This window comes from Antechinus flavipes, chromosome 4 (assembly GCF_016432865.1).
Source record: "Antechinus flavipes isolate AdamAnt ecotype Samford, QLD, Australia chromosome 4, AdamAnt_v2, whole genome shotgun sequence".
NCBI lineage: Eukaryota > Metazoa > Chordata > Mammalia > Dasyuromorphia > Dasyuridae > Antechinus > Antechinus flavipes.
The window spans coordinates 483,030,122-483,051,212 of NC_067401.1; the positions used below are offsets into that span (position 1 = coordinate 483,030,122).

General features: G+C 39.1%; 1 protein-coding gene across 1 annotated transcript in view; it reads left to right on the forward strand.

The window, feature by feature from the left end:
* Window positions 1-21,091, forward strand: part of TGFBR3 (transforming growth factor beta receptor 3) — a 219,106-nt gene that overhangs the window by 173,208 nt on the left and 24,807 nt on the right. Inside the window, exons 8-14 of the mRNA XM_052000008.1 lie at window positions 4,416-4,605; window positions 6,076-6,389; window positions 7,265-7,417; window positions 10,098-10,238; window positions 10,402-10,560; window positions 18,982-19,281; window positions 20,903-21,020. Coding sequence (XP_051855968.1) covers window positions 4,416-4,605; window positions 6,076-6,389; window positions 7,265-7,417; window positions 10,098-10,238; window positions 10,402-10,560; window positions 18,982-19,281; window positions 20,903-21,020 — 1,375 coding nt within the window. The remainder of the gene's footprint in view (window positions 1-4,415; window positions 4,606-6,075; window positions 6,390-7,264; window positions 7,418-10,097; window positions 10,239-10,401; window positions 10,561-18,981; window positions 19,282-20,902; window positions 21,021-21,091) is intronic.

A 21,091-nucleotide genomic window follows, 5' to 3' on the forward strand; every position in this document is an offset into this window, starting at 1 on the left:
CTCAAAGCTTCCCCTCCCCAGTCTTGGAGCTTGAAAGCCCATGGGCCTGCTCTGTGGGCACTGGGGAGGGGAGATGTGAATGCCCCTCACTCCTCTAGGTCAAAAGATGGGAAAGGAGATTGCTTGTCCCAAAGCAGGCTCTGTTTATTCCTCTCATTGGCTCCAAACTCTTGGCCAAGTCCAATTTTGGACAATGCATGACAACATTGCTAAACAATTAGGTCATGTTTCATAAGCTTTTTTTACTTGCCCAATCGGTTCCATGCTTTTGGTTTTGCTAACTCCATGCTTTGCGTGTAAATTATGATCGCACCCGGTGGGAGACACATGCTTATGCAGAGTGAAGAATGGATTGCCCAAGCCAGAGGGAGGGTGTGTTTTCAGGAGGGCTGGGGGCGGGGGACAAGGGGAACTTGAGACCTAAAAGAACAGGGCTTAATTTTTAGGTGGGAGACAAATCTTTAAGACTCCAGGCTAGTTGCAGCTGAATGCTGCCCCACAATTCCCTACACTAATAATGATATTACAGGTTTCTATCACCCCTAACCTCCCCCCCCCACAAAATAAATAAAAGGGCCATCCCCGATCCCTCCCACACAAAATAAATAAATAAAAGAATAGCATCCTTCAACTCTGTGTTCTGAGTAACAGCTAACATTTTAAAAATATACAACTCTTTCAAAGGCACATCTACATTAGCAAAGAGTATTCTCTAAACATTATCACAATTAAATATTGTCAACTCCATCAGTCACCTAGTTAGTTCTCAACCTGTCAGTGCCTGCTGGCTCAGGGATAGGCTAAATAAGGCCCCAGAATTGTTGAGAGAAATAAAAAATTATGGTTCGAGTCAGGACAAAGATGAAAACAGTATTAGGCTTTGAGGGGCTGTGTATCTCCTTTTTCAGATCCAGGCTGTCCCCAAAATCTTGGTGCAACTTTAACCTTTGATAACTTAAAGCCACACTAAACTTTTGATAACTTAAAGTTACACTAGGATTTTTCATAACTTAAAGCGACACCTTATGATTGCTAAATAGCTCTTTACTCATGGGGGGCGCATACTTTCCATTTTCTAATATCCTTGGCTTTCCACGTTTATGACTCAAGAGATCATCTGTTGCTCACACACATATGGACATATATGTACATGTATATGCACATGTGTGTTTGTATGTATTGCAGATAGGTGTATGTGTACATATATGTGAGAATATATAAATATATATCTAAATAAATATATAAACAAAAAAGTATAAATATATGTGTATATTTACATATATGTGTGTCTGTATGTATATACATACAATCATCATATCTTCTGTCTATTTCAAGGTAGGGTCAAAGACCTATGTAGGAGTTAGAAAAATAAGCAAACTGTGGATTCGGCAATTAGAGCCACTTTGAGATTGACAGTTGGCAAGGCCCAGGGCAAGAGAGAAGCCTTCCATCTAGTTGGTCTGCCCCAGATTTCCCATTTATTAAACGTGGCTACTTAAAAAAAAGTACAAATGAAATTTTAGCCTTCGAAGGCCCAGGGCAGATCAGCAGGAAGGACACTGACATCTCCTAGATTTAATGTGGAAAGGTGTAAACAGATCACACTATATTGGTTTAAAAAAAAATGGGGAGGAGGCTGTTATGATGAGAGTGTTCTAGAAATGTGCTATTTTTCCAGCTGTTGAACATAAAAGAATAGGCATGTGATACCAGTCCACATTATTTGGAGCCTTAATCTCAGCTGTGTTTCCTGGAAACCTACCAAAGGAGCGCCCAAGACCAAAGGCATAACATCGGGACCCCTTTTACCTCCATCTAGCTTTCTCCTTTCCCTTTTTCAGACAGGCCGTCCCATCCCTTAAATTGGCCATAGTTCCCAAAGTTTCTCACCTTATCAGTCGGATGGTCTCCATCTGATGTCCCAAAGGCTCCATCAATAGATTACAAGGAGTCCGTGGACATGTATGGGAATATGGTTCCATCTTTATTTTCTTGCACCTCTAATGGAAAGTAATACTTCTTTTGACTACAGACAGCAAAGGTTGTTGGAGAAGGGGTCCTTGGGCTCCGTGGGACCACCAGGACACATTTCTAAGCGCCCTCAGCTATTAGCCCACTGTTACAGTTGAGGACGTGAGCTCAGACTGGGCCTGAGGACCCTTTGTCATTGGGTGGCCAGCTCAACCCTTCGTGAAACATTTTTGGGAACAGAAAAAATAAAGGGTCATTTAAGTTTTGGATTACAGTCCTCGAGACCCTTGACCTACATCCTCTTGGCAGAGCTGGGCCCTGTGAACCGTGGGTTTTACAGTGGGAAAAGATTAAGTTTTCGTCATGTTAGGGGCAGACAAATGGGGAATTCAGCAGGAATGCCCTATGCATGCAAGAGAAGGAGAACTGGGCATGAGAATTAAAGCGATTTTCTTAGGCAGCGTGAAAATGTTCTGATCTGCACGCTGGAGGAGCCGGGCAGCTCTCCTGCGGCGCTTGTTGAAAACGGGATGCCTGAGCTTTCATGCTTGCTTATTATCGAGTCATCCTCCCAGCCCACTACTTGTCCTCTGCAAGGGAAGAGCTCAAAATTTTGCATGGGAGAACTTAGGTTTTCACTTTTTATCCTTGCTGGTCTGTTTTTCTTTCTTGGGATAATTCTACATTTAGCTTTTCCACTCAAAGCTACCGTTACTGAGCATAACTGTAGCTAAATAGGGAGCTCCCACCAAGGCCTTCCTTGTGTCATAAGACTGCATTTTGCAGGAGAACCTGAAATTATTTAATACATTAAAATATGGGATGATTTAGCTTGCATTTCAGGATCCCTCTTCCAAGCAGCCAGTGCACCATAATGAAGGCTATTTTAAAAAAGGAAATTCTTAGTGACCTTTTTTATTATTTAAAAATATATATCTTCACTAATAGGAGCAGGTCATGGAATACATTGTTGGAATTTCTATTGGCAGGATGAATGCTGATTTAGCCCTTGATGACCTTACTGTTAAATCCCTGGACCTCAATTTCTAGACACAGATCTACGGAAAAGTTTTGTAAAAGTCTTTTTTTTTCAGTCCTGTCCCTAGCTGGGGTTTTCTTGGTTGAGAAACAGGCCTGGTTCGCCATTTCCTTCTTCAGTTTATTTTGCAGATGAAGAACTGAGGCAAATAGGGTGAAGTGACTTGTCCTAAGTCACACAGCTAATAAGTGTCTGAAGCCAGGTTTGAAGTCAGAAAGATGAATCTTCCTGACTCCACTCGATTCATTACACTGCCAGATTTAGAGATGGAAAAGACCTAAATATCTATTAAGTTTCCTACTATCTCTTTATAGATGAGGAAAAGGCTTCAGAAACCCAGGTAGCTATATAATTAAGTAAATTTATATTATATAATTATGTATGTTTGTGTATTCCACATTTATATTTCTATAATATAATTATATGTTTATATATTACATGTTTATATATATTTATATATAATATTTACATATTATATTTTTATTTATATTATATTCAGCTTAAATGACTTTTCCAGGATCATCCAGCTAGTCAGTGTCTGCAGTGGGATTTGAACCTGTTATTTTCTTTCTCCTAGTCCAATGTCCTCTCCCCATCTAAGAAATTTTTATATATAGGTACATAAAATATGTATACAAATCAAACATTTATTCATATTAAATCATAATTTCACAACGCTCACATTCAGTTACCAGATCCCAGTTTAAGAAGCTGGAGTATATAGTATAATAATTTAATCACATATAATTGTAAAATATATTTAATTATAATAAATATGTCAATATAAATATTTTTAAAATCTTCCATTTGATTTATAGAGGACTCTGTAAGCTGGTCCCATCCTCCCTTTTCTATTTATCTCCAAATATATGTCCTGTGATGACTTTGGTTTCCTTGCAGTTTTTTTTAATAGACACTCCATCCTTCTACCCTGACTATCCTCCATACCTGGAATTCCTCTTCCTCTTCTCTACCTCCCGGCTTCCCTGACTTCCTTTGTTGTACTTTCTCTAAGAAGTCTCTCTTGAGTTTCCTTAATGCGGATGCCTTCCCTCTGGTAACAACCAATTTGTCTAGTCTGTATCTTCCTTGTACATAATTGCTTGCTTATTATCTCCCTTGTAAGACTGTAGAGTCCTTGAGGGCAGAGTCTGGCTTTTACCTTTTTTCTATCTCTAGCTCTTGGTACAATGCCTGGAACAACATGGGGACTCAATAAATGGTGGTTCATTGATTAACTCACTGACCAAAAGCAATGCTAGAACCCTTTCCTTCAGTTCCCCCCCCAAAAAAATGGGGAAAAACAGGGGGGAAATTCCCTAATAAACTGAATTTTATTCTTTTCAAAAATTGATTTTATTTACCTAAAGGAATCTTAACTAAGTTATTTCTCTGTTATCCTTAGGCTCCAAATAGCATTGGCTTTGGGAAAGAAGGCGAGAGCTCCATGGCTGCAACAAAATCCGTAAGAAATGATATTCCTTCAACTCAGGAAAATTTGGTTAAGTGGGCCTTCAATAACGGCTACGGTCCAGTGACATCCTACACCATGGCCCCAGTGGCTAATCGATTTCATCTTTGGCTTGAGAATAATGGTAAGCTGGAAAGATTTCTGTGAACTGGTGCAAAGTGAAATGAGCAGGATCAGGAAAACATTGTAGACCATTAACAGCAATACTGTACAATGAACAGCAGTGAATGACTTGCTTGTTCTGAACAATACAGTGATCCAAGACTATTCCAAAGGATTTATGGTGAAAGATGCTATCTCCCTCCAGAGAAAGAACTGAATGCTGATTGAAACCATTTTTTCACTTTTTTTTTTTTGCAACATGGTTAATATGGAAATGTTTTGCAGTATTTTGCATGCATAATTGATATCACATTTCTTGCTTTTACGATTAATGAGGGGAAGTTGGCAGACAGAATTTGAATCAATTTTCTAAAAATGAACATGATAATCTTGAAAGCTAAAGGAATGGTAACTATAATGACTTTTAATGTATGAAGAATTATCTATGGTGGTGTTGGCTTCCACCTATGAAACTAAACTCCCTTCTAGGTTTAAATCCTAGGAGAATATTTGGGGCTCTCTGCTTTGGGGCACAGAAAAGTGACTTTTTAGCTGGGTGACTTTGGGTAAGTCAGTTTAATATCTCCATGCCTCAGTTTACTCATCTGTAAATTAGGCATGAAAAAGAGGGAAGAGTCCTGGGAACTAGGAAATATGGAATCCCCATTCTGCCAGTACTAGCTATGGAACCCCGAGCGGATCCTATCATTTCTCCCTGCATAGTGATTCATTCGGGGTTCCAGGACACTGTGAGTCACGTACGCATGACTCAAATCCAAGCCTTGCAGCTTTAGGCAGCGGTCCAGGCCGCCTTTCTGGAGAAGTCTTTAGAGAATCCATTCCAAGGGACTTCAAAAGAAACCGAAAGACTGTTTGGGGAGAGCTCAGATCAGCTGACTCTGTCAGCTAATCAGTAAACATTTATTTGACATTATTATTTATTAACATTATTATTCTCTAAGCTTGGTGCTAAGGGCGCTCCTGTTTCGGGCTTAGAATCCTTAGCCAGGCCGCCTTTTAGAAAGGAGGGAGATGACTCCCCGAGTGCGAGGCGGGCCCCCGGAGCGCGAGGCAGGGGGGCCCCCGGAGCGCGAGGCGGGCCCCCCGAGCGCGAGGCGGGCCCCCGGAGCGCGAGGTAGGCTCCCCGAGCGCCAGGTGAGTTCCCCGAGTGCGAGGCGGGCTCCCCGAGCGCGAGGCGGGCCCCCTGGAGCGGGAGGCGGGCCCCCTGAGCGGGAGGCGGGGCCCCCGGAGCACGAGGTGGGCTCCCCGAGCGCCAGGTGAGTTCCCCGAGTGCGAGCTGGGCTCCCCACGGCCGCACTGCCAGGTGTCCCAGAAGCCGGGACTGGCATTCCTGTATCCCGGGAAACAACCTCGTTAGGAGACTGGAGGCCGTGCTGGAGGCAGTCACCCGGAGCCAGATGTGAGCCGCGGCCATCTTGCGTTCCTTCGGTCTAACCCGCGGCCGTTGTTTGTTCCCTTCTCTCGTTTCCAGAGGAGATGAGCGACGAGGAGGAGCACTCGGTGCCCCCCGAGCTGCAGATCCTCCTGGGAGGCAGCCCCCTGCCGGCCCCGGAGAGCCCCGCCGGAAGCTTCCCCTTCCCGTTCCCTCCCATCCACCGGAAAGGCCGGCGCGAGGAGAAGGCCGGGGAGGGGCTGCCCCCGCCCAAGAGGCCCCTGCCCCCCACGCTCGCGCTGTTTCCCGGGCCCCTGGAGCCGCAGGAGGCGCAAGGACACGCGGACGTCCCCTTCTCCGTCACCTGCGACGAGCACAAGATGGTCGTGGCTATGGAAAAGGAGGCTCTGCAGGTCGGGGCCCGTCCCTACGGGGAGGAAGGGGGCAATGGCCGCCTTCCTGTGGGGCAGCCCGCGGGAACGGGACCCGGGTGGGAGGCTCCGAGTTCCAGTTCCTTCCCAGGCAGTGACTGCGGCAGGGCCCCATGAGAGTAAAGTAATGTGCCAACAGTGCGCACATCTAGCTCTTTACGCATATATGACACAGACACGTTCACATCCATGCTGGTGCATATGCGGGCACAGCCTAACACACGTCCACAACATGCATGGGCACCAAGCCGCCAGTGCATGTATGTGTACGTTATATATGTGCTTTATAAGTAATCTATATTATGTATATGCGCTGCAAGGTAGGCAGGCACATACATATATGCACACATATGTACACAATTTTATATATGTACACATATTTATTTAGTGTATTATATTAACATTTATATTAATTTATGAAGCATATATATGCTTTATAAATTAATATATATAAAATACATACATACATGTGTATGTTTATGTTTTAAAGTAGACAAAGCATGGGATAGCTGGGTGGAGCAGCGGATAGAGCACCAACCTTGAAGTCAGAAGGACCTGAGTTCAAATTTGATCTCAGACATTTACTTCCTCACACTGTGATCCTGGCCAAGTCACTTAACCCTAATTGCCTCAGCAAAAAAAAAAAAGTAGACAAGGCCTAAGGTAGACAAGCACAGCCCTGGAGATTTGGATGGGGGTGGGGTCCGGTCCGGTCCGGTTCCGTCCAGTCCAGCTTGGCGCAGGGCAGAAGTGGGAGGGCGTGGGGAGCTTCCGCATCCTGGCGTAGAAAGAAGCCTTAGTGCAGTGATTGTACATAACAACGTTGTCTCACGGCCATCCTGCTTTTGGCGATCTAGGCGACCGGCTACACAGGGACGGATCTTTCCCTGTCGGATCCCACCTGCAAAGCCAAGACCAACGGGACCCATTTCATCTTGGAATCCTCCCTGAAAGCCTGTGGGACCCAGCAGCGCCCGTTGGCCCCCGACAGCACGGTGTATTATAACTCGGTATGATGGACCGGTTTCTGACAAAGCCCTGCTTAGATTTCTCACTGTTATTCCCAAATTTCACAGGTGACTTTCCTCAACCTTTGTTCCCTCAGCCACGAGTGACGTGGACACGTTCACCAAGGTGACGTGTGTCACATGGCTGACTTGAACCCGGTCTTGCTGACCCAGCAGCTATTAAGTTCTGGTTACAGGACTTTTACATTGCCAATGGAAATAAGTAACCAGCCCAAGTGTTATAGGCTGGAGAAGCTAGATCAGAGCTTGAAAGGAAATTTAATATCCTTTACTCTTCCTTTCGCTTCCTTTTTTTTGGGGTGGGGCACTTTTTAATTGTATCCATATATTTCTTGCAAGAAAGGTATATATTCTATTATATCATCTAATACATAATTTTATATTATAATGATATTTTTTAGATTTTTATATTATATTATAGTATTGTTGTGTTATCTTAAGGAGATTTGGGTAGATGTGACAAGTTCCAAAGTAAAATATTCAGATTGAACATAAATTTTTCTAGTCCTAAAGAGTTTTGCAGACTTTTTTTTTTATCACTAAGCATTACTGAGTCTGTGTTTAATTCAGATGATCATATTACTCATTGCACTTAAGAACTTTTCTCAGTCTTGCTCCCTTCCCCACTGACTCTACTGAAAACTTCTCTAAGGTCCCAGCGATCTCTTCCTTAATTTTTTTTCTAGTATTTTTTTATTGAAGTTTTTCATTTTCAAAACCTGTGCAAGGACAATTTTTTCAACATTGATCCTTGAAAAACCTTCCTTGATGTCCAAGCCCTGTGGCCAAACTCTTCCTCGGTCTTCAGCATCCTCGACTTTGCCTCTATCATCCAACCCTGCTGAAAAGTTCTCTGCTTTTGATATTTTCTCTTCTTTTAGCTTCTGGAAGGATGTTTCCTCCTGGATGCTCTTTTTTTGTCCCCTGTACTCCGTCTTCATTTTCTCTCTGCCTCTAATTGTATTCCCTATGTACCTGTTCTCAGACTTCTCCCTTGTTTCCACATTCCCTCCATGTTTTTTCCAGCTCTGTGATCCCGCGGTCCCCATGTGGCTCCAAAATGAACATTTTGTCTTTCTCTCTTTCTCTCTCATCGTATACTTCTAATTGCTTGTTAATCATATCTCCTGGAATATTCCGCTTTGTGCTTAATATGTCTTAAAATAAAAAAGTGAATAGGGAGAAGACTTCTTGTTTCATTGCTGTGAGGAACTACCAGATGAAGAAACTGATACCTTTGATCAATACAGATCAGCATCTTGTTGGCAATTTCTAGTCCTAGGGAGTTACTTTTATCATTGAGAAGTTACATTGCTTTATAAAGGGTCACATAACCGCTATGTGGAAGGGGCAAGCCAGGCTCCCTGGCTCTGAGGCTCACTCTCTACCCATTCTGTCGTGAGTAATATCCTAGTTTATTTGTTCATTTGTTTTCCTCCAAGGACCCTGACTAACATAAAAAGGAGATCTTTATTATTCTTTCCTGACAGCATTTTAAATTAATATCTTAGTTCCTCATTAAATCTATTGTCCAATCCTATTAGCTCACAGAGCTATTGTAAAGTTTTTGAATTAAAAATTAATATAAGTGTTTAAAGAGTGAAATCATATTGATGGTTAGGAAGACACTGTTTAAAGGGAACCTTCCCATATGGACATGAGGAGAATGGGTTGAATTACGGGCTGCTTGTTGCCCAGCCAGCTGCCATGGACACTTTCCATTCTGAGTGTGGTCTGGCCCAGGACTCCCTCCTGTTCATCATTCTTTAAAGGAGTCTGTTCTTTATCAACATGTGAGATTCTCATCTGCACCAGGACAGAGAAGTGCTAGGGAAGAGGGTGGCAAGGGGGAAGATACAGTTGGACAGTTTACAAGAGGACTGAGGAGGAGATAGGAAGGATGTGGTTTTGGACCATCTTACTACTTGTTTGGTCCCTTGAGAAACTTTCCCTGTAAATAAAGTTCAAGGTAGGAGCTTGGGCAAGCTTATTTCCGTAGGTAAAACCTAGTCTGTTCTTTCAAGGTCTCCTTGACTTGCGCTTTTGAATTTTTATTTAAAAGACAATCATTATTCAGACCAGATCCAAGGATCTTGTAATGGAGAGAGCCATCTACACCCAGAGAGGATTGTGGGAACTGAGTGAGGATCACAACATAGCATTCTCACTCTTTTTGTTATTGTTCACTTGCATTTTGTTTTGTTTCTCAATTTTTTTGGTTTGATTTGATTTTCTTGTGCAACAAGATAATTGTATAACTCTGTATGCATATATTGGATTTAACATATTTCTACCATGTTTAACATATATTGGACTATTTGCCATCTAGAGGAGGGATTGAGGGAAGGGGGGAAAATTGGAACACAAGGGTTTGCAAGGATTAATGTCAAACAATTATCCATGTATATGTTTTGAAAATAAAAACCTTTAATTAAAAAAAAGAAAATCATTAAAGAAATTCATTGGTGTTCTACCATCAGGTAATATTCCCTTAAAGAATTTGGTTTTCCATTACGTTTTATAATTCAGATAAAATACTTCCAAACTTTTGACTATTGTACCATCAGGATTGTCCCTATGGGGAACTCATGATATAGAAACAATGGTAGTTGAGGCCTTTGTCAATGTTTTTTAATCAGGTTTCATGCTTCCCTTTTTATAGATTATAATGCAGGTATCAGCCCCCGGGGACAGCAGTGGCTGGCCCACTGATTACGAAGACCTGGAGTCTGGCAATAATGGCTTTCCAGGAGATACAGATGAAGGAGACAGCTTCTTCATAAGCAGGCCTGAGATCATCGTGGTACGTATTTGGCTTTGGAAGATGGCTGGTGGGGAAGGATATTCAATAGCCTGGGAGGGGAATTGAAAAAAAAAATCATATTGTACATCAGTTGATCAACTCATAAAGTTGCCTGGGCATTCTTGATCCTTTGATGCAACACTATGGTTTATTCTCTTCCCAGTTTAACTGCAGCCTGAGACAGACAGGTATTCCAGAAGTATCCCATCAGCCCCAGGCCCAAAACATCACCTTCAACATGGAACTGTATGATACAGACCTCTTCCTGGTGTCCAACTCGAGTATCTTAACAGTGGCCAAAAATGGGTACATTTATGTTGAGGTAAGAAAACAAAGACTGATGGTGTTGCCCTTTTCAGCGAGGTTTTGGGAGAAGCTGATCAGTCCAGTTTTGGACATGTTGAATATAAGGTATCTGCTGGATGTCCAGGAGCCAGTGGGAGATGCAGAGAGGTCAAGGCTAGAGAGCCAGAATCATCAGCGTAGGGACAGTAATTGAGTCCAAGGGAACTGATGAGATCCTCGAGTGACAGTAGAAGTAGCATAGAAGGAGAAGGAAACCCAAAAAGTGGGGATGAGGTAGTAAATTGCTCCTTAAAAAAATCTATTGGAGAACATGGACCAGAGTTGTGCAGTTGAAAGATAATGTTACATTGTGGATGGAATGGTCGTTCATAAATATTTATAAAGAACCTACTATGTGAAAGGCAGTGGGCTAAGTGCTGAGGATCCATCAAGAGACAAAAAGATAATTCCTTCATTCAAGCAGTTCATGCTGTAATGACTGGGTCCCCTTCACTCAGTCTTTAACCTGAAGTCGGATGACTGCTTGTTGGACATGTTGTAGTGGAGATTCGATCAGACTAATTGCATTAGTTATAAATCAGGTAGATCTGAGTTCAAATCCCAGTTCTGCTAGTTATGGCTGTGTGATTATGAGCAAATGACCTCCTGTTCCCTTATCTATAAAATTGATGTAACGGTGTCTACTTATCTCTCTGGGCAGCTTCAAGATTCAGATGTAGTAATGTATAAGCAATGCTTTGCTGACTTTAAAATGATGCATAAATGTGAATAAATCGTTTCATAACATAGGTAATCAGGAGCAATTTGCTAGACTTGCTATTTTCCATAGAACCTAACAAGACACATGTACACTTACCATTTGCTAAGGGAAGCATCACTTACTGGGATGTACCCCAATCCAGCAATTTAGCGATTTCCCCATCACCTCTGCCATGAATGGAAACTTAAATTTCATTACTTCCCAAATGATCATTTTATTAGGTGAGTGACTATTAAACTTGATTTTAAAATTTTAATTTAATTGTTTTCAGTGCTCAAAGATCTATTTATTCAGTCAACAAGCATTTATTAAGTATCTGTTAAGTTCCAGGCACTGTGCTAAGTAAGGGTTGGAGCGATAAAGAATGGCAAAATATAGTCCTGACCCAAAGACTTTGCAGTGTAAGGGAGGAGACAATGATGTACAAACATACAGAATAGATTAGAAATCATTTCAAAGGTAAAGTATTAAAATTAAATGAGAACTCAGAAAGACTTCTTGCAGAAGGAAGGACTTTAGCTGAAACCATAGAGTGGAAAAGAAGGGGAAGAGAGTTCCTTCCATAGAGTTGGGGGTGGAATAGGGAGAACAAAACCCTTGTAACAAATACTCATTGTCTGGCAAAACAAGCATCTCATTGTGAAGCTTGATTTCCCACACAAAGCTTGGCTCAGTTGGCCCAGATCATACATGTCCCTGATTCTCTGGAATTGTCCTATGTTCCCTTGAAATAAACTGGAGACAGAGTGACCGAAGACAATGTCTAAATTCTTTTTCTGAAAATCAAGCAAATTTTTCTTCTGCAAGATCCCAAGTTTCTGTTCGTCTCTGAAAGATGGGGCTTTTTCAGAGCTGAGAGAGCTGCTCTTGGAAAATCACAGATCTAGCTCCCCAGCGTAATCAGGCCCAATATAGTATTATATTATTATTATTTTGCTCCCAGTGTTGTGTGACTGGCCGGTGTCTCACAGCATCGTCGTCAGCAGGTTGAAACGGGATGCTTCCATAAATCTCAGATGATTTAGACACACATATTTCTGGTTTAGGAACACAAACAACTTTCCCATTTGGATCAGGACTTCCACTTTGCCTCAGACTCTGGGATGGGGCCCATTGGCGTCCAGCTCTGTCTGCTTCTGTGGTTCAGACATTGTGACTTTTGGATCACCTGTCCTGATAGGAGTCTCCATTCTTTAGGTGAACCTCTCCTTTCTGCCCTGAGGAAAATGTGTTGGCTTCTGGCTAATGCTCCCCATTATTGCCTTATCTCCCAGTCTTCCTGTATCTCCTCTGTCCTCTGAGTGGGTACAGTGGTTCATGACTCCCCTGTGTTTCACTGGCCACCTGGGCTCTTACCCAGGTTTCATCTTTACAAATTTGTTCCTCCAAAAGTTTTGCTTTGTTTCTTTCCTAGTCATTGGGCATAGTCTTTCTCGTGTGTCCCATTCAGGATCGTGCCCTGCCCCCTTTTAATATTTCTCGTGTTCTCCTCACTTGCTTCGCTATTGTTTTCATCCTTTGTTTTTTAGTTCAAGGTCAACCCACTCCTGTTTGTCATATATATATATATTTTTTTTTTACCCTTTTAAAGATCCTCTCTGATTTTATAATTTGAAATTATTCCTCAAAATTTGTAGAGCTGACACTATTGATATCTTTAATATAGAAAAAGAAACAAGCAAGAATTCAAGAAGATTTGGGAAAGTAGTTTGTAGATTTTTCTTTTAGATGTTATTTAAATATGAGAGAAGCAGAATTTTTATTTTCTCTTAAAAATCAGTTATTTCAGAATTAACTCTTGCCTCTGTATTGTCCCCTAAATTCAATAAACTTTTACTTGTAACATCCCAGCTAAAAGAGTAGCTAAGCAGAACTAATTAACCCAGTGTTTTTGCATAAGGTCTTCTACCTTTTACATACGAAAATCCCTACCTAACCAAATAAAAGTGAATATCCTTAGCATCGAGGAGATCCTCTCTTTTTTTTAAAAAAAAGTGAACAAAAGTAAATCAACTCATACCTTTGTCAACTGGTGTTCTTAACCTGGGATCTGGGAGGTATTTTTTAAAAATGCATTTTGATGACTTTATTTTATTTTTTATTCAGATTTAAATAGTTTGATTTTGTGAACCCAGCAAAGAGGTGATACATTTAACTTTAGAGACCTTTATATATACATATACAGACAGATTTTATATATATACATTTACATATATACATATATACACATAGCTTTAAGATAGCATTTGTGTTCTTGCTAAGTGGCAGAAAGATCATTATAACAGTCCTTTAATTCCAAATTGACTTTTGTCTATGAAATTATCACTTTCCTATAAACTTCATTACTTTTTTTTTATGAGGCAATTGGGGCTAAGTGATTTGGCCAGAGTCACACGGCTAGTGTTGATAACTTTATTTTTTAAAAAGTTGATTTCTTTTGTAATTCTTGGCATTTCATTGTTTATTTATTTATTTACCTATCCATCTATTTGTTTGTTTATTTGCTGAGGGGATTGAGGTTAAGTGATTTGCCTAGGATCACATAGCCAGAAGTGTTAAGTGTCTGAGGCCAGATTTGAACTCGGGTCCTTCTAACTCCAGAAGTAGTGCTCTATCCGCTGCACTACCTAGCTGTCCTGGCATTTTATTTTTAATAAATACATTATTTAGAGAAAGAATTCCTAAGTTTTAACAGGTTCCTGAAGTAAGACCATGACATCAGGAAGGACAGGAGGAATATGCAAAGAAATGTGCCATGTGCTTTACAAATATCATCTCCTTTGTTCTTTACAAAACTCTGAGTTGGGTACTATTAATATATTTTTATAGCTGAGGAAACTGAGGCAGATAGCTAAAATTACTTTTCCAGAGTCACAGAACTAGGAAGTTATCTGAGGCAGGATTTGAATATGTGTTCCTAACTTCAGACTCTATCCATGATACTACCTAGCTGCCACCTCTTTATGGAAAAGAAATACCCCATTCAATTAGAATATAGTCTTGTGCCTTGAAAATAACTATTCTTATGAGAGGTAGTTTTAAATATATATATATAAAATCATTTAAGAACTTTGTTGTTTCTTCCCCACACTCCCCTCTTAAAGGTCTAACATTTGTATTTTGGGCATAATCATAATTTTATATTTTAAACTTTCATCAAGACCTATCTTAGGTTAAACATGAACATTAAACCACTTATTTACTATGAAATCTTAATTCCACAGAATGCAGAACAATTAGTTGAAGCTGCCTATAGCTAGGTTTCATTTTGCCTTTGTCTCTAGCTTCTAAGTGTTGTTTTATATATATTTGGTGAAAGAATAAATGAACAAATAGAACAAAATTCCTTCCAACAACTTAAACTGTCCATTAGGGCAATGGTTTGCCTCCAGAGATCATGGCTCCCTTTCCATCATTGGAGGTTCTCGGGAAGAAATCAGACGATCACTTGTTGGGAAGAAAAATGATAATAATAGTTTACTTGCATGTGACCCTTTCATTTGACCAAGGTTATATCTTTTATCATATATGAAAACATGAGCTTCTTGAGAGAAGAGGCCATCTTGCCCTTCTATTATTTTCTTCAGTGATTAATGCTAGAAAGACAAAGCATGTTAATTAATTAATAAATATATTTGATCAGCATTTCTTTTATCTGCACAAATGTACTTTAAATGCGAACAATCATATGCAACAGATGTTATCTTATTTCGAAATAAAATTTTATACAACTATTTTCTTTGCCTTGTGGGTAAAAATAATTCATGGTAACAGCTTGTTCCTTCTTAACAATTCTCAAATCCCAATCCTTTTTAATGGTTTTTATATGTATGCAATAGTCCTTATCTTTGCAAAGAAGGTACATTTGGTCATTCTGTTCTTTGGGGACAGCTCAATAATTATATTTATATAGTATTCTGATATAGATTTTTAAATTGAGCTTATATACATGTTCAAAGTTACTTTTAAAAAATAAGATATTATAACAGCATTTTAAAAAAGTTGCATTCGTTATACATTGATTATGGTTTTTATATTTGTTTTCTGGAAAGGAAAAATGTACTGAGTTCAAAAACATCTATTTTATAGAGTTTTTTTGTTTTTGTTTTCCAGAATAGAAACATATTGAATTTAGGATCCTTTTTCATAATATTTTTGTTTTCCTTCTATAGAATGTAAAAATTCTGAGTTTAGGACAACTTTCTTATGTGTTTTCTTCCCTTCAGGAAAGAATAAACTTAATTTAGCAGTTCGGAATGAAATGATACCTTTCTCTTAGAAAAATTAATTCATGATATTGTTCTCAATCTTACAAAGTTAAACCCTGAGATTAAGAGACATAACAAAGATTTTTTAAGTTAAAAAAAAATTCATTTTTCTAGAAAGGTGACTTAGCAGAAAAAAATTTCAGTTGTCAGACCCATTCTCCAACAAAACAAAACAAAAACAGACCACGTCAGACTTTAGTAAATTTAGATAAGCCATTCTGTCAGAATCATTTGGAGTCCTGAAATTGATTGTATGAGTGTGTTTCATATCAGAAACAGTCTGGAGTAGGACAGACTGTCCTAGAGGGGAGAATTGAATCACATCTTGACTCTTGCCAAAGTTCTGAATCTCCAGTGGCAAGCATTGGGCAATACATAAAAATTCATTTTTATCCCTAAAGTATCAGTTTTACATTAATCCTTAATTTGGTCGAGAGTTTCACCAGAAAGAAAGTACTTGAATGCCACTCAAGGAATCATCCCAAACTATGAGGCAGAGTTTTTTGAAGGGAGTATCTACTAGAATCTAAGTTTAGAACTGAGTTTGAGGGTTTGAATTTTGTTTACCTTTGACCCAACACAACCTCATGCTTCCAAAGAAGGGAAACTGCATAGAATCTGGTCTTACCCCACACCATTTTATTTTATTTTTTAATAAATGTAAACGAATTAAAAACATTTTCAGATAAGATTTTCCCTTAAAATCCTCCTCCAAAGCTTCAACCAAGAATGAAGGGAAACTTGTGTTGGACCTGAAAACAACTTGGGACATTTGGCCAAACCAAGTCCTGCACCAGATTGAGTCACCCATTATATAATATTACAAACCTTGAAAGGGAAGGTTGGTTCTGCCTCTCTTTTTTTGCAAGAAAGATTACTACCTTGCTAATACTGACTTTCTGCAAGTCCTAAATTCAGCTTACCTTTTCGGTGTTAAATAAGCTCTGATCTTTTTACTCTTCTCTTTGGAGAATCTTTTTTTAAAAAGAGCAGTCACTTTATAGGACTAATATTATTGTAAAACCTGAGAGCTAATTTTTAATTTAGGAAAATTAATTTTTTTGTGGCTTATATCTTTTTGTTCATATTTCCAATAGAGTGGTGAAGGTATTGAAGAATCGAATGGTGAAAAATAACTTTTCTCCCTAGATCATGTGGGTTCATCATCAATAACTAACTAGTGACTGTTATTTCATTGTTATTTTTTATAGTATTCAGATAGAAATGACTTGAGGACAAGTAGTCATACTGCTCTTTTGTATTTAATACTAAACAAATTGTTACTTAGTTATATAATAGATAAAATTTAAAATATATTTATATAATTTATAATTGATTATGTATTAATATAATTATGTATAAACATTATTTACATTAATTATATCATATTTATGTGTATTTATATATTGTATACATTGTTTATATGTAATTGATATTAATATATTAATAGTGATATTAAATCTTATATATTAATGTAATATACATATAATTTCTATAATATATTATTTAACATATAATGGATAATAATATATAAAAATATAATGTATAACTAATATAGCATAATATAAAATTTTAAATATAATTCATTAAGAATATTGGTATGTAATCTCATTTTCTGAGAATTCACTCAAAGTGTCTTCAGAGCAATTCCTATGACACCCACAATAATGTACTTTGTCCTGTTCAATCCATCAATCAGTGAATATCTGTTAAGTGCCTACTATGTGCCAAGCACTGTGCTAAGCACAGCAATACAAAAAGAGGCAAAAGACATTCCCTGCCTTCTTATTCTCCTGTGTTTTTAATTTCTTGTGTTTGGCCTCTATATTTTGCCAGTTTTCTATTCTTTGTGCTTTAGATATTGTTATGAACATTTAGTGTGACGATATTGTTGAAAATGTTGTTTTTGTATTTTTTGTGGATTATGGTAGTACCCGAGTAATGGACAATAGTTCTGCCTCTGGATATTCAGATTCCAATGTGATTTATTATTTGCTGGTTTCTCAGGAATATTTGGGGCTTTGTTCATATTTGGGGTTTGTTAATTACTGGTTAATAAAGGGGCACAAGCATCTGATGTATCAAATCCTAGCCACCAAACTGTGGCTAATCCTAACATTATGTCAGTTCTTAATAATAATAATTATTATAAATAGTGGCAGAGCAGAATCAGGAGATCATTGTACACGGCAACAAGATTATACTATTCTGACGGACGTAGCTCTCTTCAGCAAAGAGATGATCCAGGCCAGTTCCAATGATCTTGTGAAAAGAGCCATCTATAACCAGAGAGAGGACTGTAGGGACTGAGTGTGGATTACAACATAACATTTCCGTTCTTTTTGTTGTGATTCGCTTGCATTTTATTTTCTTTCTCATTTTTTTTCTGGTTTGATTTGATTTTTTGTACAGCAAGATAATTGTATAAACATGTATGCATATGTTGGATTTAACATATATTTTTACCATTTAACATATATTGGATTACTTGCTATCTAGGAGAGGGGGTGGGGGAAGGAGAAGGAAAATTGGAACACAAGATTTTGCTAGGATTAATGTTGAAAAATTATCCATGTATATGTTTTAAAAATAAAAAGATTTAATAAAAATAATAATTAAATTATCTAGAAGATGGGGGTGGCAAGGGAAGAGATAAATAAATAAATGATGACATTAGGAATCTGGATAGGGAATGGATCAGTGATTTTATTGCACCAGGGAATTCCCAAGTCAGGAGATTCCTTCTGTTAATATAGGTCAGCATTTTTGTGCAACATGTAGTCTTCAGAGAATTGACTAGATCATTGGGAAAAAAGTTCAGTGACTTGCCCGAGGTCACACAGTCAGCATGTGTCCTTGGGAGGACTTGAATCCAGATCTTCTCCAGCTTTTTCTCCACTATGCCATGCTGCTTCTATTAACAATAATTACAGCTAACAATTATGTAGCCTTTAAAAGTTTGTAAAGCACTTTGCACCTTTCATTTGATTATTCCAACAGAATAAGAGCTAATAAGTGTTCTTATTATTCCCGTGTTGTAGGCAAGGAAACCAAGGCTCCAGCTTGCCTGAGGTCTCACAAATAGTGATTGATTGATATATATGTTCTTTTTTAATTTGGTGGCGAGCTCATCTGGGGAGGAAGTCATTATATGCACTAGAAAGGGGCACTTGTGACCATAATGGAACTGAGTTCTGGGGGATTAAGTTTAACTTGTGTTGGAATTTCTCAGGCTGATGCACAAAACTGCAGGTTTAAACTCCAGTTTAAATTAACAGCAGCTCCGTCCCTTTGAAATGCAGCATCTTTGGGCTGCCATGTCTGTCTGAAGCATGGCTGAAAGGCCGTGCCAGTCCCTGATACTTTGGGCTCATTCTTAGTTTATCTCCTTTGTGTTGTTGTTATGTAGGTCTCTGTTACCAAGGCCGACCGAGACGTGGGATTTGCCATTCAAACGTGTTTTATCTCTCCGAATGCCAACTCTGACAGGATGTCTGATTACACTATCATCGAGAACATTTGTCCTAAAGATGAATCTGTGAGATTCTATTCTCCCCAGAAGGCCCATTTCTCTCGGTTCCACACTCATATGGACAAAAAGAGATTTAGCTTCAGACTTAAACCCATTTTTAACACTTCCCTGCTCTTCCTACAATGTGAACTCACCTTGTGCACAAAGAAGGAAGAAGATACCCACAGGTTGCCAAAGGTTAGTAGTTCATTGGCTCCCTTGAACTTTTAAATTTCTTCTTTAAAAAAAAAAAGACAGTGATCTTCAGAATAATCACAAGTTATGGCAGATTTCAATGTTCAGTTTTAGGACAGCCAAAAATAGAGTAATAAAGTAAATATAATTTCAGTGACCTGTGAGTTTTATGAAATCTTATGGAATAAATCTTGACAATATAATTTTTTTTCCATTTGTGTTATTAAAGAGTACATTACATGTGATAAATTAGGATTATTTTCCATGGAGGGAGTGGTCTGGCTTTATCTCTGCTATTCAGATCATGTGGAGAGCCAGGGCTACAAATAGACTAAAGAACAAGTCCAATGCGAGCATTAATTTTTCCATGCCCCTCAAAGACTTGATTTGCAATTTTTTTTAACCTTCTCTGTGTGGATTATAAATTTGGTTCTATTCAGGAACGCTTTTAAGGGAATTTAGCAGATATTTATTTAAACTTTATATTGTGGCTCCTCATGCTGGAATATAGTGAACTATTATAATGGTGGACCAGAAGTCTTGATCATAAGACATTACTGGTTATATGGAACTGTTGCCAAACCATAGAACTGCCAAGTTTAATTAGGGCATTTAATCACATCAGCCTTGTGTGTGCCTGTGACACACACGGTTTAAAAAAAATATTTATATAACCTTGTCATTTCCTAGTACCATCTCTCTCCTCATCATCCTTGTACAAAGATGTATTGTTAAACAAAACATACTAATCTTGTGTGAAAGCATGGGCTTTATTCTCTACCCATAGTTCATCACCTCCCTATGGAGAAAAGGAAAATACTATTTATTATCGGTTCCCTGAAATCAACATTGGTCATTGCACTGATCCAGTCATAGATCTAGAGATGGCAAGAACCTCAAAGACCATTTAATCCAAACTCTTAGTGGAAGCCAAGAAATGTTAAGTGGCTTGTCTTAAGGTGTAGGATCATAAGGCCAACAGCTTAGAACTAGAAGGGACCTTAGAGATCATAAAATCCATTTTTATAGGTGAAGAAACTGAGGTACAAGAGGTTATTTGATTTGCCCAAACCACTCAACAAATAAATATCTATAATGGGTTTTGAACCATTCCTCAAACTAGTTAACACTGAGCCTAATATAAGTATTCTGTATTTTGCACCCATAGCCTGACCTCTTTAATAAAAGGAGAAGAGCTAAATTACTAATCCTTTTGACTCAATTGACTGAAACAATTCATATGTATACATTTCTACATCCAATGTGGATAAAGCCTTCATATCTCATCAAGCTGCTGAACAGAAAGCACCAGGTCTCTGGTTTATCTAGAGAACCTTTCTCTAAGCCCAGCAGTGATACCAAAGCCTCCAGTCATGATGGGAAAACACAACCCGGCCTGTGGGGCTTGCCTTTTGAAATGCAGCTGAGAATACATTTCCTGCGCCAGTAGATTGTGCAGCTTGTTGGGAGTTTGGTCTGATAAATGCTTCCATCTCCTGTTTCTCCTCAGTAAATAACACTGAGGCACTCTGATAATGAGGCAGCCCCACAGCTGTGCTGGCAGGGGCTGGGAAGGCTCGCTTCTGAGAAAATCCCCGGCCCTGACCTCTCTCTTTCTCCACAGTGCATCCCTCCTGACGAAGCCTGTACCTCTCTGGACGCCAGCATGATTTGGGCCATGATGCAGAACAAAAAAACATTCACCAAACCCCTACTGATCATCTCTGGAGACGAAGCCACAGGTAAGCCTTGGTGCCTTTCGAAGAGAGCACCCAGCCTTGAGACTTGACGTCAAAGCAGCTTATCTTCAAGA